Source organism: Phascolarctos cinereus, unplaced genomic scaffold, assembly GCF_003287225.1.
Source record: "Phascolarctos cinereus isolate Bilbo 61053 unplaced genomic scaffold, phaCin_HiC Scaffold_5;HRSCAF=322, whole genome shotgun sequence".
Classification (NCBI taxonomy): Eukaryota; Metazoa; Chordata; class Mammalia; order Diprotodontia; family Phascolarctidae; genus Phascolarctos; species Phascolarctos cinereus.
Genome location: NW_027555958.1, coordinates 139,806,671 through 139,831,103, shown reverse-complemented (window position 1 = coordinate 139,831,103; position 24,433 = coordinate 139,806,671). Strand labels below are relative to the sequence as shown.

General features: G+C 36.9%; 1 protein-coding gene across 1 annotated transcript in view; it reads right to left on the bottom strand.

Moving 5' to 3' along the window:
* The window catches only part of MAN1A1 (mannosidase alpha class 1A member 1), a 173,135-nt gene extending 150,874 nt beyond the window's left edge, over window positions 1-22,261 (bottom strand). Inside the window, exons 1-2 of the mRNA XM_020971639.2 lie at window positions 21,982-22,261; window positions 20,907-21,801 (exon numbers count right to left, since the gene is read on the bottom strand). Of these exons, the coding sequence (XP_020827298.1) occupies window positions 20,907-21,527 (621 nt within the window). The 5' untranslated portion in view covers window positions 21,528-21,801; window positions 21,982-22,261. The remainder of the gene's footprint in view (window positions 1-20,906; window positions 21,802-21,981) is intronic.
* Between the last annotated feature and the right edge of the window lie 2,172 nt (window positions 22,262-24,433).

Sequence of the window (24,433 nt, the reverse complement as noted above, 5' to 3'; positions counted from 1 at the left end):
AAATTTCTCTTTGGTACTGTCAACTTTCACTGATATTTATGCTTAATTACCACGTAGCCCAATAATGAGTATACTATTAACAAATTTACACTAAATTAATTTGATTAAAAGTTTTATTTGGTCATAACAATGAATAAAGTTGTTATAGTTGTTTAATTTTTAATATCTGTTGTTAATTTAGTACAATCACCAGTTCATAGTCCCTAAAAAAAAGTAGAATGAACAGTGGTCACTCTTTCCTTCTAACTGAAAGATAAAGTAATGCTTTGTAGAGTGTTAAAGTAGTAATTAATGGAAACAACTTTTTACTATGTAAGCTACCACTGTGTTTTTAACTACTGAATGGTTATTATGTTTTTTTGATCTGGATCCTGTCCAGGAGTGTTCCAGGTCTTGAAGCACAATGTTATCCACAAACAGGAGTATTTGGAAGATATCATCAACTCTATAAGAAATTCCTTTTCAATTTGTACACTATGCTTTATCTGTTTCATAAAAGTGGTAGACACATATGGTGAGTACATCTCCCTGATTTACGCCTTACTCGATATTAATGATCCACATAAAAAAAACCAAGTGGGTAAAAAATGCCTGTTGTTCAGATTATAACATATGGAGCTTGTTTGTCAGTGTGTGTGTATAGAAACAAATCAATATATGTGTGCGTACATATACATAGGTGTGTGTGTGTATATGTATATATGTATGCTACATCTGTCTTGCAGATATACTATTCTGGACAAAGGTTAGGGCCCAAATTAAACAGGATAAGGAAACCTTGATTCCCTTTGAGAAGATGTACAGCTTCCTTAATAAACCCAAACTTCTTTCAGAAACAAAGGTCCACATTAAAAACAAAACAAAACAAAACAAAACTCACCAGTATTCTAACAGCTCGTGGAGGGTAGCTGCAAGTTGTGGGATGTTATAGTCTCCAGAAAAATTTAAAATGAGGATCACTCAAAGACAATGGAGATGAGAATGGCATGAGCAGGCTATAACATAACACACTGTAAGTGTGGAACTATGAAGAAGATTGCCTCTGATTGCCTGACAAAAATGAATTCACTGGATCCCTTAAAGAAGGAAATGGCAAACCACTTCAGTATCTTTGCCAAGAAAACCCCAAATGGGATCATAAAGTATTGGACACAACTGAAAAAAATGACTGAACAATGAAGAAGAACCAGAGAAAATAATGCTTTAAAGAAATACACATATTCACAAAAGATGGGCTAATCATACGATGAAAGTGGGGGATACCCAATGAACATCCCATGTGATCCACTGGTATTCTCACCATCAGAAGAAAGCGTGGAACCTCCCCCCCTCCCCCCCCCCCACCACTCCAGCACATTAAGTAGACTGTGATAAATTTGTGGGAGGACATAAGCAACAATTACAGTCCGGACAAGCTGACTGATAGGCTTCATTCTGCATTTCTGCAAGGATGTTACACATCAGTGGTCCATTTTTATATTCTCCATCAATAGCTAACATTTACATAGTACTTACTATGTGTCATGCACTGTGCTAAGCATTTTACAGTTATTATCTCATTTAATCTTTACCACCACCCTGGGAGGAAGATGCTATTATTATCTGAATTTTACAATTGAGTAAACTGGGGCAGAGGTTAAATGACTTGGCCAGGGTCACACAGCGCGTACGTGTCTGAGGCCACATTTGAATTCAGGTCTTCCTGACTCCAGGCCTGGCATTCTATCCACTGCACCATTTGTTGCCATAGGAAGTTTAATTTTAGGTAAAGTAACCTAATACTCATCTATTTCATTCTCCTATTATCATCTAACTGACTTGGATACATTTTTGCTAGCTTGTTGAACATTTAGCTAAACAATTTAAAGTACTCCATATCACAGGACTGAATACTTCATGGGTTGGGGGTAAACTAATACTAGGAAAAGGAACTTGATTATCAGCTACATTGTTTCAAAGCTTTGAGGTAGGTTCTTAAATAAATCTTTATGACCAAGGGAATCAACAGACTAGAGACAAAAATGATACTGTTGCTTCTACTTGGAAAGAAATTTAGAATGCAGACTTTACAGAGCAAGCCACTAAAGAGATCACAATTGTACTTTTTAGCCTCGTAATGTTAATGTTACACAGCAAAGAATCAGCCAATTTGCATTGTTGACTTGACCTAGATATAGTGAAAGTGCTGTAAGTCACCAGGAGGGACTGCTGGAACAACTCAAGGCAGATCTCTGTTTTGATGCCTAATTAATAATAGCATCTCATTTTTATGTCAAGGATAGACCATTACTACATTATTTATCAAGGCCAGCCTTCTACACATTCTTTACCTCTACCCCATGTCATCCAGCAGACAAATATGTAGCCTACGTCATTTCAATATTAAACTGATGAAAATGAAAGACTGAAATAGATCTCTATTGTTCCTTTCCACTCTTAAAATTCATTGATTCCAAGAACACTATGATACGCAATATTTTACATGAAGAAGAACCTAGTGGAAAAATAGACAGTCAATTGCACTTTGTTTACTATTAACATTAACTTCCAAACAAGTTTAGGTGAAAATATGCTGCTGACCTGCTGAGTTTATTCTTTTAAGAAATTTCTTCTCCCAAGTGACTTTTGTCATGTTTTAGAACAGACTAAAACTAGTGAATGTGTCACATTATATGCATTTGTCTTAGAACTGAAGTTAAATTAAACATTTGTTTTTCTTACTTTGAAAACTGTGAATGTAAGTATGCCAATAGCATACGATGTAAAACTTTGATAGTATTTAAAGAAATTTTAATTTCTCACTGACTCTCAGATTTGTGAATTGTGTACATATTTGTATTGAAATAATGAGTCTGTATTCGTGAATGTAATAAAAATACTTTTGCATGATATAAAATGGTTACTTTTAATTACAGGGGGAAATATTCTTTGAGACTTTCAGTAATGAAAACTTAATTTATGATTATTTTTAATAATCACTTATTAAACATGTTTCACTGAGTTAGTCAGTATATGACTTCAAATCACCAAAAATGGTTAAAAGGATGTCTTTAAATACAAAACACATAGTCCTTCAGAATGAATAAATAGATCATAATTATCTCCTGGTGCTTCTAAATATATAGCAATGGAACAGTAAGGCAAAATAATTCACTCCAATTCCACCAGAGATCTTAAATGAGTTCTGAAGTACTTTCTTATATAAAGTGATACATGTTACTTAGTACATAACAGAGACACAGACAGATGTAATGAAGATTGTACTGAATATCCCAGAGTGACTGGGCCCAAAAAGTGACCGCACATTGGGAGAAATTCCCAGACCTCCATTTTCTATAAGACTGTATGCCTGCAGTACTTGCTGAATGTATCATTAGGTGATAAAGAGAAGGCAACAACAGAGAAGAAGAGAAGTTGCCATGAGACCTGAATGAGGCACATCCAGGACTGCAATGGTGTAGTCACCGAATCCTAGAGTACTGGCATATTCTTGAATTCACACAGGAAGAGAAGGTGAGGCACGCAGGCTATAGCAAGTGGACAAAACCAATAGAAACTCTGAGAAGAGTTCCAAGCACTCTTTTGAAGATGGCCAGTCTTCATTCATCGTGCCAAGGACTGAACAATATTCCTAGTATACTATAGCTGGAATTGGGAAGAAAGGTGTGGATGTTGAAATTTTTTAAAATTGTTTTACAATTGAGTCTCAATAAGTATTTTATTATTTCAATGCATGAGTCTTCCATTATCTGTTAGTAAAGAACAAATTCAATTCAGTTGCCCTTTAGAAGTTCCCAGGAAACTAGGGAGAGGAGGGGAATCAGATGAGATAAGTCATGATTTCTATCCACAAAACCCCTTCATATTGAGTCCTTAATCCATATGAATGCAGAGCCAAGTCATATGTGGGTTACACTAGAAGAGAAACAAGACCTTTTAAAACAAAACTAATACAGAAGGGCATATGATACAACTATACTACCATACAGAGATACACAAGAATAAAGCATACAACTGTACATCATGGATAAACTTTATAGCTTTGTTAAATTGGCCACTGGAATTCATGGTGGAGAACACTGCCAACTCAGTTACACTTTATCAAGCAAAATTTTATGAAAGGATTTTTGAGGGTTTCCAAAATGAGCAGGGAAGGTTTGTTTATGAAAACTCAGAGGCAAGCCATTCCAGATAGCTAATGAGATTTGAAAGAGCATGAAAATGTGGTCATTGTTGTTGTCTCCATTGTGAGACTTTCATATAAGATTCTGAGCCATGAAAATTCACAAATTCCTGACACTAGTAGTTTTTCTATAACTCATTTAATCATTTTTTTCTTAGAAAAATTAAAGTTTTCATGGCATAGTTTGACAAGGCATGAGATATGAAGTCAGGAAGACCTCAGTTCAAATTCTGATCCTGCCACTTGCTAGGTACGTGACCCTAAGCAAAAGACACTTAACCTTTGTGACTCAATTTTCTTATATGTAAAACAAAGTTAGACTTAATATGGTCTCTTAAACGCCTTCCTGCTCTAAATTTATGATCCTAGGAAATAAAGTCATAATAAGCAAGAATGCTGGTATGAAACTAGTTCTTCAGTAACAGTCTTGCAGCTGTTGCTTTCTTAGCAGACTCAACGGTGTCTGTGGTCAGAACCAGGTTGAGAAACCAAGTTGCTCTGAACTCCAAGTTTAACACTCTTCCTACCGTTCCATGATGTAGTAGGAAGCTATTGTCACTCATATTCTGAAAAGCTGACTTGCTGGACCGTCAGTGTGATGGAATTTTACTTTGTCAGCCTTCCAAATATGGCACAAACACAAACTCACTTTTGTCTAACTGAATGGATTAGAAAACTACCTACGCATTTCTTTACTTTTTCTTCCAGACATTTACAGTACTGTGGCAAGAATAAAATAAGTAATTCATTCTTAAGTAAAACACTGTGAAGTTTTTGGCTTTTTTTTTGTTGTTAAAAGCTGAAAATATTTGGGTATTAATTTCACATCACAAACTACAGAATTTCAGGGTTGGAATGGTCTTTTCTCAAGAAATGAAAACTAGAGAACTCCAGGAAGTCTTTGACTTAGAGTAATTCAAGATCACCTGCTCAGGGTACTTTGAATACATAGGTAGCATACAAATGAACCTTCATTGTTATGCCATCTCCCTCATGTGCTCCAAATAGCAACCTTGGCCTTAGAGTACTCTTTTCTTCCCCAGAGTCCCTTGGCTCCCTACTAGCAGTCTCTTTTTTGGGGGTCCTCAGTCTAATGGAGACAAGGTTAAGCTAAAGTTCTTGAAGCTTGACGGGAAAGAGGAAGGTAGGGGTTGGCGGAAGGTAACCAGACCAGGGTAGAATATCCTGTGACTATAAAGTAAGGAAGTCAGGTTTATTTGTATGACTAGTACACCATCTGAAACAAATTCCAGGAGAGGAATTTCAGAAACATTTGAATAAATATTTAGGGGTATCTTGCCAAGGGTATCATTTTGATGGACAGAACTTATCTGAAAGCATAACAAGGGCAACAGAAAATGTCAAATCAATATAAAATGTTATTTAATATAACAACATTTATTTATACCGCCTGTATAAACATGTTCATAAGTTTGTTTACAAAAACCAGTCAATTAGTCACATGGTTTATTCTGTCCTTTAAAATCACTGATAAAAGAAAAACCATAGTGTTCTAGCGGTGGTTAAAGACCACTATTATAAAGTTCAAAATATAAGACAAGGGGATGGAAAGACTTTTAATCTTGTGGATTTAAGTTCAAGCTATGCTGTTTTTGGGTTTAAATGCCATTTAGCTAAAGTTTTGAGGCATTTTCACATTGTTAAGAACAAGACAGTAAAGGAATTGAAGCATGAAAAATTTAGTGCAAATATGGTGGGGCCATGCATTTCAAAAATAGGTATGTTTTGCATAATATCAAGATGCAAGGCAGCTCCTAGTGCTGATTACATGGAAGCTCCAAAAAGCAGAAAGACTATTAAACAGTCAGTAAGATAAACATGATCTCTAAAGCCTTTGCTAACTAGAGGAAATTTTTCAATGAGAGAAGGGCAGCAAAAGAAATATTCCAAATAAGTTTTTTGAAAAACTATCAAATGTCCCTATCTTCCCCAAAGTTTCTTCTGATTGGGCAAGTATTCTCAAAGAAACTCTTTGGAGTTTCATACCACTTTGAAGTGTGGTATCCTTCACCTTCCAATTTGTTTCAATAAAAATGAATAGAATAACAATATAAAGTGATATTTAATAACAATCTTTATCTTACCCTCAATGCTCAATATATCTTTATAGAAAAGTGGAGATAAATGCACTTTAGAAAGCTCTATATTAAATAGCTGTATCATTTGTAATTAAATGTTTGTGTTTATTTGTATCATTAAATGCTTTATATTCAGTATCATTTGTATTAGTTAAATGTTTGCTTGTCACATTTTCCATTATAACACTGTCTATGGCAAATCAAGTTTGGCTTACTTATCTTTTGGTCTCTTTCCCCAGCAATTTAATATAGTGTGAGGGCTTCATATCTGATGTGAAATTTTAATGATACTCATGTGGTTATACTTCTAATTTAAATAATTAATATATATGATATAAATATATATTATAATATATAATATATAATATATTGTATGTAATATAATATAATATATAATATATTATATAATAAATATAAACAATATAAATAAATAATTAAATAACTGTGAAATATGGCAAAATTTTTGCTTTAAGTTTCTTTTGAATGCCAAAGGGGTTGCTTTCCTAATTGCTGATGGGGGAAGTGAGTAAAGGTGAAGCTAAAGAAGATAATACCCTGCATATTCTTCTCTCTCCTCCCATTAAAAAAAACTAAGACATTTTTTCCCCCTCAAATTTTACTTATGGCTGAAGAATACCATAATCATAGTTTTTTAGCTGGACGGCGTATCTGAAGTCACCTAGACCAACACTCTGATTTTACAGATAAGGAAAGGGAGAGGCCAAATGACTTGCCCAAAGTCACACAGGTACTAAGTATTAGACATAGAATTAGAACCCACATCCTCTGATGAGAAGGCAGCTCGGTGATGCAGTGGATAGATTGCTGGGCTTGGTGTTAGGAAAACTCATCTCCCTGTGTTAAAATCCAGCCTCAGTTACTTTCTAGCTGGGTGACCCTGGGCAAGTCCCTTAACCCTGTTTGCCCCCTTTTTCTCATCCATAAAATGAGCTAGGGAAGGAAACAGCAAACCACTCCAGTATCTTTGCCAAGAAAATGGCAAATGGGTCCATGAAGAGTCAGATATAACTGAAACAACTGAAACACCATCTCTGATGGAAAAGTCAGTTCTTTTTTCACTGTACCATGATGATTCCATTTCTAAACAAAGATGATCTTAGTATAAAGGCTTTGTACCACTTCCCTTCTCATCTGTCCCTTTACTGTGGATTTGGAATGAAAAAGATTATTCTGGGTGTTCTTAATCTGAGGTCTCTACTCATGAGGCTTTTTAAATAATGTTTTGATATTTGCATTTCAATAGAATTGGTTTCCTTTATAATCTTATGTATTTTATTTTATACATTTAAACACATTATTGTGAGAAGCACCCCATAAGATTCAAGGAGCTAAAGGAGTACATGGAATGAAAAAACTTAAGAACTTCTGGATTAGAATGATGATCAGGGGGAACAATCTGGGATAAAATGCCTCAAAGATTATTGAAGATTGCCAAAGTACAAAAGGGAGTGAATATCTAGATGTTAACCTAATGTGTCAAATTTTTTGACACATTTTAGAAAGAAAATATTAGATAAAAGATTATGTGAATAAACTCTAAAATTCTGCTTTCTGCTCAAATGTAAAAAAAAGATTTTTTTTAAAAAAAGGGGTAGTCATTGGCATGACTATTTTATGAGACAAAACAAAAAAAAAGAGAAATTCTTACTTTATTGGGGAAAAGAATTAAGACGCTTAGATTCAGTTGAGAGGCTTAACCTGATATGTTAAGTACTTCCTTTTATTTGTCTTAAACTTGTATGCTTAAGGCATCAAGATAGTTCCAGCACAATAATTCATAGCTTAGTAGAACTATTGGGAACATTCCTTGATGCTTTAAACACACATGTTTGGGGAAAATTAAAAGGACTTTACATATCAGGTTAAACTTTTGTCCTGAAGAACCAGCAGTATCAGTGATAGAAACAACTAGGAATCATCTATGAATCACTTTTCAAGTTACCTTAGAGGAATTCTGCTCAGCAATCATGTAAAAAACCAATGTCTCACCCCTCTGGAAGCATGTGTGTGTGTGTGTGTGTGTGTGTCTTGTGCCAGGTAGGTCAGAGAGAATTACCTGTCTGGATCCAATAGACAACTGGAATTTATGTCCAAGGGTCTTCTAACAAAGGGACAGATAACTCAGACCTAACTAGCCTGAGTAATTATAGTCAACTCTTCATTACTCAGAAGCCCATAATCTAATTTGTGAGTTATCCATAATTCCTACTTCCCTTGTTACCTTTCTGCTGCCTTCCTTGTAGATATTAACACCTGCATATGTTAGCAGGCAAGAGAAAAATGTTAACAAGACTTTTTTTTTAAAGCTATAAAAGAAAGCTAAAACTAGTGCCTAAAATATGAGGCTTCCAAAATGCTGTGGATTTAATTCAGTTTTTGAAATCAGACAATTCAAAGTTGGCTATGAGTAATTGCCTTTAAGTAGAAATTACCCATTTCCTTTGCAAACAATAATACATAAGTCCAGAAGTCTTTCTAGCAAGGAACCTCATAATCTATAAAGGCTGATATCACTCTACATAACATGGCTCACCAAATTCTCAAAGATTCCTTAAGTAGTTCTGGGTGAAAGGATAGTTTTTAATTTCATTTACCTTAGGAAGAGCAGGAGTGCAATTCTCCAAATCACAGGTGGGTGGAGAACTGTAACCACAGTAGCAAAAAGCAGACTTAGTCACACAGCTGTACTAAACAGGATAATATTAAGGAAGCATCAACAATATTCAGCAAACACTAAGAAAATTCTTGGATTTGAAATTACAGATTTATATCTCTGTAACTTAGTATATTATACACTGTGCTTTACTGTGGATCTGTGCCATATCCCAAATCAATAAAAACTTATTTTGTGTTTGTTTTTGTTGTTTAATGCATGTTAGAGCTTGAGAGTTTAAAAATCAGAAACTTCATTTGAATTGACTGCTTTTGACAGTAATGAGAAAAAAATGTCAAATTTTACATGCTAAAATTAAAAAAAAAAGTTAGCTTCAGAATAGCAGTAAATTTCCCCAAGAGAGGGGAATCCTCTCACAATCACTTACTAAACCAAAGGAGGAACAAATTCTAGTTATGATTAGAAAACACAAATTTTTTTTCAGAGATTCTATTCTCTCCCCCCTCAATTAATTAAGCTCACTTGCCAAGCCTAATCAGAGTTACAGGTTTAAAACATTTTATTTTAATTAACACCCTCAGTTTTCAAGAATTTTTTGTTTTAAATCTAATCTACAAAGAATTTTTATAAAAACTTGGTATTACCAACTGAGAGACATACACCTTTGGAAATTTGGTGTTATAGTGAGTGGGAATTTAAATATCATTGCTCCATTTGAGATTAATGCAGGCAAAATATTCTTCAGGTATTCTGTCCATCTAAAAATAAAACATTTTGATACTAGAAAGAAACTTAGCAGAAATTTATACAGTGCTCCATTTTCAACTCTGTATCTCCAGGCATAAACAAAATTGCTTACAAAAAAATATTAAGAACAGATATAATGTGAATTAAGGACAAATTTTAAACTCAATTTTCTAGTTCCCTCCAATTTTATTTTGAAACGTGCAATGAGTCTCATATGGAAACTATTCAAATCTACAGCACCTTTATTAATTGTCAGATTGATAGAACCCAATGTGTTGAGTGACATCTCTGCTTGATCTTGAAATAAAAGCAGCACATGAGTGGTAACTAGACTAGCCTTATAAATCTGACTAAAACATTTTAGCTTCACCTTCTCACCCCTACAACTGGTATTTCCCCTTTCCCCTCCATGTTCTCCAGAATTCCTTTTCTTCAAACCTTCCCAGACAAAAGAACACCTTTAGATTAATAAGAAATATTACAAGATCAGCATTAAGCAGCATATGCTAATAATAATCAGAAACTTTTTTGAATACCCACTTCTATGCACTTCTTAAAGTATGGAATATCCCTTGTGTAGGAATTGCTACAAAAAGGCAAAAGGACTGTTTTATTTCTTAATAGGAGAAGCCAGGATAGTAGCAAAAGTAATAGGAAGGAAAGCTGAGCCAGGTGTGTAGGACGGTAACTAAACAAGCCAAGTCTCCCTTTCTTTGCCTAATAATGACCTTGTTTGAACCTACTTGCTGTCTGATTCTCCTCTCCAGCAAAATTCCTTGTTAATCCCATCCAATATCCAGACTCTTAGTCTTAATAGCTGAAATATCTCATAAGTAGTTTGCTCAATTGGTAATGAGTAAGTTGATTGTTCTCCTCAGAAATATTCTGAAATTAATTTTGGTTTTTAATTAATCAAGTAACATATATATACTGAGCACCAACCATAATGCTAGAATCTCTTTGTTATTCAGTTGTTTCAGCCATATTTGACTCTGTTACCCCATTTGGAGTTTTCTTGGTAAAGACACTAGAATGGTTTGCCTTTTCCTTCTCCAGCTCATTTTACAGATGGGGAAACTCAGGCAAACAGGGTTAAGTGACTTCTCTAGAGTCACACAGCTACTAAGTGTCTGAAGCTGAATTTGAACTAATGAAGATGAGTCTTCCTGACTCCAGGCCCAATATTATGTGCACTACGGTGCCACCTCGCTGCCCTAGATTCTCTAGGGGATTCTTAATAGTTTTCAGTTGGCAAGAAATGAAAAATGCTACCTATAAGATATATATAAATATAAACAAAATGAAGAAGTATGTTGCTTAATTGATTAACACATGGCATAGACAGTTGGTGACATCAAGAAGTATCACGAGAAAAGGTAAGGTAAGATGTGGGCCTTAAAAGAGGGACAAAATTTGACTGGGTGGACAGGAAGGCATTCTAGGTGCAGGCACATGGGAGACAAAGCACAAAACACAAATGCAAGGAATGAAGAGGCCCATTTCATTAAAATAGAGTGGGGAAACAGTGGGAGATAATCTGGCTAAATATTTTGGCATCTAGATCGTGAAGGGCCTTGAACAAAAGGCTGAAGAGTTTGAACCTTATTCTATAGGCAATGCGTCATGACTGAAGGTTGTGGGCTCAATGACCTAAGGAAAATGATATTTCAGGAAAATTAACTAGGTAGCCATGTACCAAATGAAATGGAGCAGAGGGCAAAAAATTATCTGTAGGGTTTTTATTTTTAAATACTGTATGGGGTGGAATATTCTGGCATATGTTATTGACATTGTTTATGGAAGATAGCACTTCTGTGAAATCTAGCATTAAACTGAAGTCAGAAGACCAAGTTCCTTCTTCCAGTTTAAGATAATACAACTTTCTGCAAAGAAAACTATTTTTAGCCTCTGTATACTCCATTTGCACTTATCTACTTTATAGAGATATTGTAAGAATTATAATGGCTATGAAATTTTATCTTTTCTGTAAGTTGAGTTGAATCTTATACGTTGTTCCCCATTGCTAAAATGTCAATATAACAGAAAGCATGTTAAGTCTTGCCAAATGCATTCCACAACATCATAGCCACATCACAGAGTAAAGGGATTTATTTATGTACCAACTCTAGAGTAACAAAAATAATACATTTTGATTCTAAAGTAACTAGGCTGAACAATACCATAATAGATCCAAAAAAAAGATCTTCTAATATAATAACTTTAGAAAATGATACATTTCTTTCACTGATGTTGCCATTGCTTAAAACCTTTTTGTATACCTTTGTTGAAGTTAACTTTTAGAGATAGCTTTACAAGTCACATATGTCTCATCACATAAACACTCGTCATTTTTGGCCAAAGATGATATTGCCCAACTTGAATACACATCTTATTCACCAAATTTGGCTCTACAGGACTTTTGACATTTAAAAATGTCTACCTTCAAAAGATGAAGATCTGGACCATTAAGAATTTTTTTTTTAAAGGACTACAGGCTTGAAGGTAGATATTATTTTTTTCTTCACATATGATAAAAATCAGTGTTGTAGTGAAAGGATTTTCTTCTTAATCTACAATCTGCAACAATCTCCTTCATAAGATAATCTGCTTTCAATAGTACAAGGCTTCTTCAACTTTTTTGTGTCAGGGATAGGATAGTGTTGCACCCCCCATTGTGCCTAGCACAGTCACTTGTAATAGGATTTACTTCATACTGGTTCAATAAATTTTAAAAGTAATAATAAAACATTTGTTCAACAATAAATATCCTTCAAATAAATCTTTTATTCCAAGAATGCCTCCAATACTGTCAATCTGGTGAAGCCTACAGGTTCCCCACAATAATGTTTTAAATGCAACACACATACACACACATATGTCTGTATGTAAGATTACAAAGGAAACCAAAGGCAAGTGAAAAATAAAGATGCAATATTTTTTCTCATTCAAGTTCATGGACCCTTCTTGAAATCTATTTACAGATATCAGATTAAGAATTCCTGCCATGATTTAAAACACATCTTTGAATCCTAGCTTTTCTTTTTTTTTTTTTCCTTTTTGGTGAAGCAATCGGAGTTAAATGACTAGCCTAGGATCACACAGACAGTATGTGTCAAGTGTCTGAAACCGGATTTGAACTCAGGTCCTCCTGACTCCAAGGTCAGAGCACTTTGCACTGCACCACCCAGCTGCCCAAGCCTTTCCTTATTTGCTTCAAAATTGCAAGGAGGAATTCCATGAAGGTATTCAGTATTGGAGGCATTCTTGGAATAAAAGATTTATTTGAAGGATATTTATTGTTGAACAAATGTTTTATTATTACTTTTAAAATTTATTGAACCAATATGAAGTAAATCCTATTACAAGTGACTGTGCTAGGCACAATGGGGGGTGCAACACTATCCTATCCCTGCCCCTTACCACCATACATCACAGCCTATCAAAGACTACGAGTAGATAGAAAATAAGAAATTATTTATTTTAGAAACTAGAGACCTGGTTATTGTTTACAGCAGTTTTATTACTTATTAAATATTTAGCAAATAATATTTATTCTTCAATTTGCCATAGTTCCTTTTAACAAGAGCCAATTAATCACCTGCATTGTTAGTACAAATTACTTTAATTTTTGAGGTCTTTATGGGACATTAAAAGATTAAGTAATCACTAGGAAGATTAAATAATTAAGAATAACAAAAGATGCTTTAATAATTTATTAAGTACATACCAATTATAAGGTGAAGGTGATTATAGAGAGTTGGCCTCAAAGCCTCAAAGACCTTGGTTCAGGTTCTGCCTCTGACATATACTTGCTATATGATTTCTGGGTAAGCCAATTAATTTCTCAGTGCCATGGGAAGAATAGGTGCTGACCTATTGTTGGTAAAGGAAGTTTTCTCACGTGGGTGTTCCCTATACCTATGAAATCAAAGATTTAGTCCTCTATGTCAATTATAAAATATCCTTTTCAATGTGTGTAGTAGTAAAGATACATCTTTACACATATCCTACAAAATTTACTGAACCCAAACTGATAAACCTCTTAAGAATAAATTACAAAAGTATTTCTAATTAAAGCCAACCGTTTACTAGATATAGTATAATGTTGAACCAGGCTACTTGGCTAATAAAATACCACATCTAAAAAATTACTATCACTTCAAACCACCATTTATAAAAATAATATACTAATTTTTATCAATAGTTATTTATCAGCATAAGGCAGTCTTTGAAGCCAAATTTAAATAGTGCTGGCATTTGGCAGACTTTTACAAACTAACCGAGGTCAAAATATAAATTTTTAAATGTGCAACTATGTACTATCTTAAGCAGCATGAATGAAAATATTTGCTTTAAAAAAAAGTGCCCCAAATCCTAACTTCATAAATGAAAGTCATTCTTTTCCTTCATGTTAACAGAAAAAAAATCTTCTCAGATAGTAAATATCTTAGTTAATCCCAATTCATAACATTAAAGAATGTTATTATTCATTGTATTGGTGTCAGCCCTTCAAACATGAAGAAAATCATTCTTGCAGTGAAATGTCCGTTCTCTTCTAGGTAAATTTTTTCTGGTACTCATCTTTTACAAGTTTGCACTTTCTAACACTATTTAAATTACTCTTTTTGAATCCTGTTCTACTTCATTTTTTCCACCCCCCAGGACTACAATCTAAAGTGTTTACAGGAGGCAATTTTAAGCTGAATCTACATTATCTTCAGGAATATCAGAATAGACCAAAATCTGTGGCCATTTTGACTAAAATGCAATCTTCTCTTACAATCTTCAACCCTAACACCAGCTGCAGATTGAGTTTTGGCTAGCAAACTGTTATAATTATGTAATTTTTACTAATGTGAAAGGAACTATTTTATTCTGTTTTATTTTCCCAACCATTTTGGTAGGCCTCCAGAGGTCATTTCAGGCTAAAATGTACATTGATCAATCTTTGTCCAAATTTTTTAAGAGTTTAAAAAAAGAGCTTAGTAAGCTATTTTAGCTAAAAAAAAATAAAAACAACTTTCAAGCCTGGTTAGTCAGCTTGAGAACAGTCACCACCATGGTAAATGGGTGTACTCAGCATAATGGTATATTTAAAGCAAAAACATGTCTATAACAGAGAAAAAAGGATTGCACCTTTTGCCAGAGCACCAAAGGCATGATGATTATGGAGGAGTTGAAGGTGTATACAGGAGCATAATTTTAAAGATATTTTATATTCTCTAGGAAAAAGTTAACTACTTGTGCAATAATGTCTCTGAGATTAAGTCATTATGAATATTTGAGACTATACTCCTTTAAACATCAAAACTTATTAAACTAAACATCCTGGAAAGAACTGTCATTATTTTGGACATTAACTGCATAGTGCTTTAATACAGTGATGTCCTCAAGGCCTATTGAGAGGGGTAGGACTATGACTCCCTACACTGCCCTCAGACTGCATTGCTTTTTGAATCCTGGTATCTGCTTTAAAAAAAGTTTTCCTGTTTCCTCCCTTAATGTCAAGCTGTCAGCTATTACTTTTTACTATTATTATGCCTACTTATATCAGTCCTAAAGGCTCAGAAACCAGATTAGTAACCTTGTTAGCAAGGTGTGTTAAATAAGAATAAATAAGTTGTAAATGGCTCTTTAAAAAAGATCCATAAGCTTTAGTTCTACAGATTATGAAAACATTTTCGGTTGCTAAGGAGCTCCTGTCCCATCCCCTTTTTGAAAAGCTTACTTCCTAGTTCTTGGTTGCATTCTCTATGGGTGACTTGCTGGACAGTGAATAGATTCAAGACAGGTAAGGTATTACTATAATCAGATAACAAAAGAAGGAATAAAGCAGGAGTAACTGGAAAAATGTTTGAATTACAAGTACAGTGACCTAAGATTTAGGCAGGAATAAGATAGGTAATCATAGGAACATAGCTGGAAAAGACTTCAAAAGACATCTGTTCCAACTCCTTCATTTTATCATTGAGGAAACTGAGGCTCAGAGAGGTTAAATGACTTAACCAAACAAGAAATTGAAGTCCATAAATAAAAATGTGGTCTTCTTTTCCAGGAAAATTTGATTTGCAAAGTAATATGCTATTGATCTACCACATGTAAAAAGCACTGGCACAAGCAGTCTCCAATTTTTACTCACCCCTTTTCAGCTGCCTTTATAAACTAATCATCTCTCAACATGCATGTACTGTCTAACCCCAAACACCATGCTAACCAGTCACAGTGCAGTTGTACTTCCCTTACAGCTTCATAAATCCCTTTTGAGGGTCATTCTTTTGTGGTTTCCTTCCCCTACATGGTGGAAAAAACAAGAAACTTACTTTCAGAAAACTCTCACTTACAAGGCTTGAAATCTTCACCAAGCCTATGGAAAGATTCTGAAAGCTCCTGCCTGTTTACTGGGTATTTCATGAAGAGGAAAATATCTAGCTCTTCCAAACAGCTTAACAGATGTAGACCATCCACCAAATGATTCCCCTTAAACCTTGTAAATCTTGTGGAAGTCAAATTATGTGAAGTAAATATTTAGCTCTTCTCTGTCATTCTAATCCAATGTTTCATGGAAGTGATCCTGGGTTCTTGAAAGCTATACTAACCACATTGTGGTATAAAGAGCCAACTGGCTTCTCTTTCATTCCTAAACTACAAATGGTGTAATGTCTCCTCTTCCTAATTTATTTAGGGTGAGAAGGGAGAGACTTGTCTGTAAGTGAATTACGTCTTTGACTTTTAAGTACATTTGAGTATTCATAGACTGGCTGATATTAACTCCACCAAATAAAAAATTTGCCCTCCCCCAATAATACATATCAAAGTTTAAAAAATATATACATTAATACTATTGAATAGCACTGCTATAAAGGTTCCAGTGTAACTTTGTTCTGTCTGTGTAATAAAATAGGGAGTCACCCACACAGATCAGCAGCTGGTCTTTTTTCCTGTTTTCAAGTCAGTGTCATATTGTTTAGAGTTTAGATAGCCATGACAGGTACAGTACTCAAAAGAATTTCTAGAGTTGGAAGGTATCTCAATGGCTATTCAATCCAATCCCCTCCTATTTTACAGATGAGGAAACAGAGACCCAGGGAGGCTAAGTGATTTGGTTAAGGTCACAGAGATACTAAGTATCAGAGATGGGATCTGAGCCCAAGGTTTCTAACTACAAGACCATGCTTTTTTTTTCTTTTTTTAAAAACAGTACTATGTTGCAATTCCACTGAATAACAAAATTAGAATTTTCACAAATGCCTTAATATGACATGCAAAATATATGCCACCTTCATTTAAGTTTTAAATAATTATTTAGTCTACTTTCTTCCCCATCTCCCAAATATAACTTTCTAGAACACAGAGGCTTCTTTCATTTTAGGCTTCCTGTCTTTGTCACTTAACGTAGTGCTTACACATACTATATCACTCAGTGATCCTACTGTTGAACTTCTAATTATTAGACTTAAATTAGAGTGACCTTTTAAAATTTAAGTAGTTGGACATGACCCCTCTCCTGGACTGGAGAGTCCTGAATCATTCAGAGAAAGTGGGTTTATTTCCAAGTGGAATATTGCATGTTTCAAGAAGGAAACATAAAATGTTGCAACACAGCAATCACTAGCTCCTCTTGAGTCAAACCTTCATTTTGCTGAAAGTGGCTTTTAGAGATTAGTAGTCATACCCATATTCAAATAGAGGCAGAAACACAAGTTTTTAAGTCAGATACATAGGAAGTCAGAGCTGTGTTACAATGGAAAGACTGCTGATTAAAAGCCAGGGAATCAGGGTTTGAATCCTGGCTCTGCTACTGACTACCTGTGTGATCTTGGGCAAGTCATTTAACCTTTGAGGACCCCAGTTTCCTTATCTGCAAAATAAGGGCTGTTGAACTAGTTGACCACTATGTGTCCTGTTCAATTATAAATTAAATGACATAATATTTTTAAAACACTTTGCAAAAAGCCTGACACATAGTAGGGTCTATATAAATGCTTGTTCCCTTCATCTACATACTGTCTAACCTAGATCTGTAGTATTAAGATTTAGCTTCCATGACTAACCATATCTGTTTTGATCCCCCCCCCCAAATACTTCTTGGAAAAAAAAATTATTAACAAATTGAAGAAAAAATGCAAGCTGTAATATATATTATATGCAAATTAAGGAACATCCCCATAGAGTGAATTGATCTTACACCCTAACAAAATTCTAAAGCTTGAAATCAAATTCTTAATCCTCCTTTGAAATAATTTTCAAGTTTTATAGCTATTTAGTTATTCTGTCATTAAGAGTTTATCATCAAAACCATTTTGATGTAGCCCTTATTGGTAAATAGTGCTGTGCTAGGCACTGTATAAAACAAGTTAAATAAAAAGCCTTCTAAGATATGACAGCCTTTTAAAACTGAGTACTAGTAATAAAACTATGTTACTAGTATAAAGTATCACTGCCTGCTTTTATATTAAATTTATTAGCAGTAAAGTATGTGTGTCTTGGCAGTAAGACCAAGAGCTTCAAATCAGTCCTACCTTTATACACTTTAAAAGGGAGCACTTCCTGCATCTAAAGACTTCTCACCATCAACAAATAACTTAACTCCAAATTGAAGACATGAACTTGTTTGTGTCTCATACATAATCTAAGACCCTGGGTTCAAAGTACTGGAAAATGCAGAAAAGGATGAAGAGAAAAGTCAAAGCAGAGATTCATTAGTTCTATGTCAAAGTGTCAGTGAGAGTAGCAGAAACAGAACACAAGTTTGAAAGGTTTAAGTTTAGCCATCTAACCAGAAAAGCCAAATTAATTTCTTTCTTTCTCTCTTTCTAACATATACAATTGGTTTCAACCTAACATGGCTTTTTTTTGTTCACCAAGAAATACTCTACCCTTAGACATCTGGCTGAACAAGAATAGTAGGGGTAACAAGATCTAGTTCTTGATACTGGTCTCTAACTAAATATTGAAGACCTTTTGCTTATTCCTATAAACTATTTCACAACATGAATTAAAATAAAGTCCCACAGACTTATTCAGAAATGGCATATAGGCACTAGAAAGCATGTAGGCACTGAAGTGTTAAGGGAATAACTAGGCTGATCCATTTCAAGAGAAATTCTGTTTTTAGGCTAATTAAGACTTTATGATTGAAGAAAATAAGAACAGGAATCTAACTGAGCAAGGAAGAACACATATAACTTTCAATATGATCCAGTAAAGCTATACCTGGCTCTGACCCATTTTTTCTGCTTTAACAACACCCTTTCAGCAACAATGAATAGATATGTTGGACATTTAACGATTGCAGAGAGCACTCTTGTAGCCCTGGTGGTAACCTGGAACCTTACTTTCTAAAGACATACAACCCATATGTATCTTCAAATTTATGATCATGTAACACACACACACACACACACACACCACACATATATAAATAGATCGTTTTGTAGATAGTTTCAGTTTTTTAATGAGGTTTTTTTTCCCCTTCCATTTTTTTGGAAGACTGAATAAGATTCTATGGAGGAGGATAACTACAAGAGTTCCACCCCACCCCACCCCCCAATAGTTGAATCCACTCTTCCTAGTAGAATCATTCTTCATGGTTGGGGTAGTAATTAAGTTTCATACTGAGCAAGTGGTCAGTAAGATCTAGGAGGTGACTGGTGTACAGTCTTCTAAGAAGATATAGTCTATATTAAGTCAAAAGAAGCTTTAATAAAATTCATTTACTATAATGCTGTGGAATTAAATCACATGGCAAATGGATTTACTGTAGCTGCAGGATGGAGGCAGCTCAGTCAGATACCTCAGCTCTTTACCACCTCCTCAAATTTCAGTTTTGACTCTGTGAAAGACAGTCTCAGTCTCTCTCTCTCTCTCTCTCTCTCTCTCTCTCTCTCTCTCTCTCTCTCTCTCTCAACTTTTCTTATTATGCTTGAGTGGATTTTTATGGAAAGCCCCCCTTTCTCCCTCCCATACTTTCCTTTTAGAGGTGTTTAAGAAAAGAAATCTTTGGAAATAATTAGAATTAAAGGCTTTTATGCCATTTTAAAAGCACTTTGATTCTCCAGAAAGAGGGGAAAGGACAGGAAGCTAAAATTCATTTAGCCTGGGGAAGTTAAAAATTATACTTCAAAAGTACACCTTTGAAGGGGGTAAGCCAAGTAGAAGAAATTGAAAAGGTGCCACCACATAGTAGAAAGGATTACTAGGATTCATACATAGATTCTAGGACTGATCTGCCCTTAACTTAAAGTTGAACTTAAGTTTGGGCAATAATGTCTCTGGGCTTCAGTTTTGTGATTTGTAAAATGAAGCAGTCTAACTGGCTTTTAGGATTTAGAGCTGGACCGGACCTTAGAAATGAGCTCTAAGGTTTGGTCCAGCTGAAAAATTCTATAGTTCTATTTTGGAGGAATATCACTGGAAAGAACCACTAATAAAACATTTCTTTTGTCCATGAAGATCTACCCACCCTACAGCATTTTAGTTATTCAGTACAGAGCTTACTAAAAAAAAAATGTGAATAGAAAGGAACTTGGAAAATTCCCTTTATGACAGAGATTAGACCTTGTATTGTTGCGGATGCAAACTTGTTGCATAATACTTCCACCCCTAAGAACACAACAGAAACGTCAAAGGGCTCCAAGTCTGTATTTCTGTAAACATTCAAGAAACTAGTACACAGGCAATCTCTTCAAGTCTTAAAGTTGTACTTTCAGTTATATGTACAGAATGCCACCTGGCACAACACCGACACATCACTGAAGGTTGCATAGTTTTTCAGTTGGCTGTTGAAACATGAGTCTCCACTTGACAAACCCTTCAAGGCTACAACTAAGCTTATCTGGCTTGTTTTTGCACCTCCACTATTTCTGGGTTTGGGGGGGAATAACTTGTTCTTCTTCAAGCCTACTTTATAATAGCCTAAAGGAAGTTTACCTACTCATCTATTCGTAGTTTTTTAATTTTTTTTTCTACCTGCAGTGATATTCATCAGAGAACGTAAAAGCTTAAACCTCAGATCTAAAATGTACCATGTTTTCAGGTCACGAAACAGCCATTTCCAGGAAATTCCTTACATTGTTATTTCACCTGGGGGAGTGGAGGAACTGAATCTTCCCCCTCCCCAATAAGATTTTCGCTTTTAATTCAGCTTAAGAGTTTGAAATGACTGCTTGTTTCCTTGGGGGAAAAATAACAGACTATCCAGGAACTGAATCTTCTTGTATGGCCCCCCCATCCGACCACTCACCTCTTTGATTTTTGCCCTCTTCTGACGGATTTCTGGGTCATTGGGCTCCCGTCCTAGAGCCCCGATAGAAGGGCGGAAATCCAGGTGAGGCAGTCCACCAGCATTCCCTTTATTGAGCAGTTTGTCTTGGAGAACTTGCTCCTTCTCCTGGAGAATATCCCTCTGAATCTCCTCGGGCAACTTCTGCAGTGTCTCCTTGGCCTCTCTTAAGGCTCGCTCGTGGTCTTCTCGAATCTTGGCCAAATTGTCCGCAGCAGCGGCGGCCGCGGCAGCAGCCGCTGCCCTCTCACCTTCGCTCCCCTCTTCCCCCTTCCCCCCTGCATTGATGTTTCCCAAGCCAAGCCCCTGCTTGTGGTCCGAAGCCGGCTGAAGAGCCGAGTTGGAGTGGAAGAAGACTCCGCTGAGCAGCTTCGAAGAATCCGGCAAGAAGAAGATCGCTCCGAAGCAGAGCGTGATGAAGGCGCTGAACGCCAGCAGCAAGACGAACTTCTCCGTCAGACGGAAAGCACCCGGCCCGGCTACCTTCCTGATGCCCAAGCCGCTACTACCGCCGCCGCCCCCACCTCCCAGCCCGCCCCCGGGGGGGCTGCTGAACATGGGCAACAGGCTCCCCATCGGCATCTCTCCGTGAGACCCTGGGATTGGCTCGGTGGCCCTGATCTCTGCGGCGTGCAGAAAAACTTCACCCCTTTGCAGCCCGGCTGTCAGGGGCTCAGGGTCCAAGTCCCGGGCATCCAGAGCCCACTAATCTTCCCGCTGGGCTGTAGATCCTCAACCGGGGGGGGCAGAGTGAGGGAAGCAACTTCCCCACCCCCTCTTCTTTTCGGAGGGGGTCTCCGGGGGAAGCTCCTACTGCCCACCCACACCGCACAGGAGGCTCCTCCGATTGCAGCTGCTGCAAGGAGAGAAAGCAGAAAAGGAGAATTATTTGGATAAAGTTTCCGGTGGGTCCCCGCCCCACTGGGGCCCCCACCTCCTCCTGGCAAGGCTCCGGGTGCCGCCCTCGCTGCCCCCTCCTTGGTGCCGAGGTGGAGTTTTTAGGTCCTACACCTTGGACTCGGTGTCCTGCACACACCTGGGTGGCAGCAGGGGCTGGGATGAGACCGGACACCTTCCCCCCCACAGCAGGCACAGCCAACTCTAAAGCTTAGAGGGGCGCGGCCAAGGGCTAGTCAACTTCGGCCGCGCACCGTGCTCATCATTCCTGCTGCCCCCACAGCGGAGTCAGCGGCGGCTGCAGCTGCTGCTTTGGCTATTCTGGCCGCCGCTCTCCTGGGCGGGCTGGCGGGCGCTCCTGTGAGCTGTATTGCACGCTCGCTACTCCTCGGCTGCCGGGTTTCCACTAAAGCAACTCCCGGGCTCTGGGCTATCGGAAATGAGGGCGGTGACGCGCTGCCAAGAGTGACAGTTCCTCACGGCCAATCCCCAGCCGCTCGAGGCCCGGTGGAGGGCGCACGGACACAAAGAAGGGAGGGGCAGGGCGGGGCTGGGCCACGGGAGGGAACCCCGCACCAAGGTGGGAGGGGGCGAGGGGAAGGAGGGGCGGGGAATTTACGGGAAGCTCGGCCTCCTGGGGGCTGGAGACTGGGGGTCTGCGGGGCGCGGCAGAGCCCCGGGGGGAGGGGAGAGAGTAGGAAACGCAGGCGACCTAGTGGCGGGAAGGGGGAAAAGGTGGGGAGCTTGAGGAACTGGGCAGTGCTGGGCAGCGGGTAGCGGATGACGAGGGTATGCTTGGAGAGGGAAGGAAGAAGGGTGCTGTTTATTTATACAAAGTATTAGGCATGGCCATGTGGTGACCCTGGAGGTTAAATAAGCGCCCAAGGCAAAGGGTAGGGAGCCCTGCGCCGGAGGGGACAGAAGTCAAGGTCTGGGAGTTGATCTTTGCCTGGCCTTGGCCCTGGCACTATTTTCTTGCACTATTTTCCCCCAAGTTCAATCAGTTGAGCTTCCCGAAGGGGGTGGGGACAGTTATACATCCTATTTGGTGGCCCCAGTACGGAGTCTACACGCCGGTGTCTAGGTTGGAGGGGAAGGGAGTTGTCCTGTGGGAGGTAATGGAATCCTCGTGGAAGAGGTGATTCCTACTTTAATAATGATTCAAAGTTAGTTTCATCCAATTAATTACCCTCTTTAAAAAGAATCACTGAGGAGATGGAGTACAAAGTGCTTCAGTACTAGATATACCTACACTGAATCCTCCTTCCCCCCAGTAGAGTAGTATTTTAGCTTTTTTCTTTTCCAGAGGAGCCTGAATGCTTGAAGCTTTTAAATTTCCTTGAGCTCTCTTCTTGGTAGTCTCCTTACATCGTTTTCCCATTTACAGTAGGAATGAGTGGTGGTTGTTGACTTTTCACTAAAAAAAAAAGTCGAAGTTGTTTTTTCCCCCTACGATTTCAAAATTTATTTAGCCCGTTTGAGTTAACAAACATGGTCAAATTTTCCACACGAAAGGAACAGTTAACAGTGCCCTAGTTACAAGCAAAAAAAAAAATGAGATACTTAGGTTGAAAAATTTTTAAAAGTCTTTAACTTCAGAGTAAGTTCAATGAAGGAGGAACAGAGATTGATTCATGACAGAATCATTTCCCAAAATGTGGCCTTAATTTCGCTGATCTTGAACAAATGGTCAGATTATCAGTAACAGAAAATTTTCATATCTCCTCATCTTTGAAAGCAAGCAACTTTGTGGCTAAACCGCCTTGCCCCGGAAACACAATTTGATTCTTGGTACTTTTACTTTCTGCCTGTTCTCAGACCAAAGTAAATGCTGGCATTTAAGATGCCTAGAAATTCAATAGTCTTGACAAATAAGAAATTTAAAAATTATAGTTGAAAATGTAAATTAATTGTAGCATTGATATCTAGTATTAACTTGATGTATCTGTATTTCATTGTAGACTAGTTTTATCTCCATTGGGTTACATGTTCTTTTTAAAGTAGGAAATCATTGTTTGAAAAGTATGCTTTGAGATTATAGCATTCTAGTACCTGCTATGAAATTCTACATCCAGAAGAGTGCAGTATGGCCAAGCAGGGTAATATTGCTCAAGAGGGATAAAAAAGGGAAAAACAACTTTTTATTTAAAAAAATTAGAAGTATTCACTAAAAGGCAAATATTGTTTTGAACAACTATTATAAGACACTGGTGGACTGAAAAGTTTCTTTGATGGTGCTTCAAACAGCAGCTTGCCAATTCATTTATTTTCTACATTGTTATAAAATATTTTATACTGATTACCCTGGAATGCAATGTCTGTAAACCATATTTTGGGATATCATTCATTATTTTAGCAATTTTTAGAAGGAACTCCAAAATGCTAAAATAATTTTTTATCAGTATCAAATAAAATTGTCTTTTAAATCCATTCTAAGTGTTGAGAGAAGATGCAAAGTTACGTCTTACTATTTCTAGTAGCCTTTAAATTACTACTCTTATGCAAACAAGACTAGGCATTACTTCATTTAGTACTGCAGTTTGTAAAGGGACATTAAAATTCATTGCAAAGTGTAGAAAGGATTCAGGGCT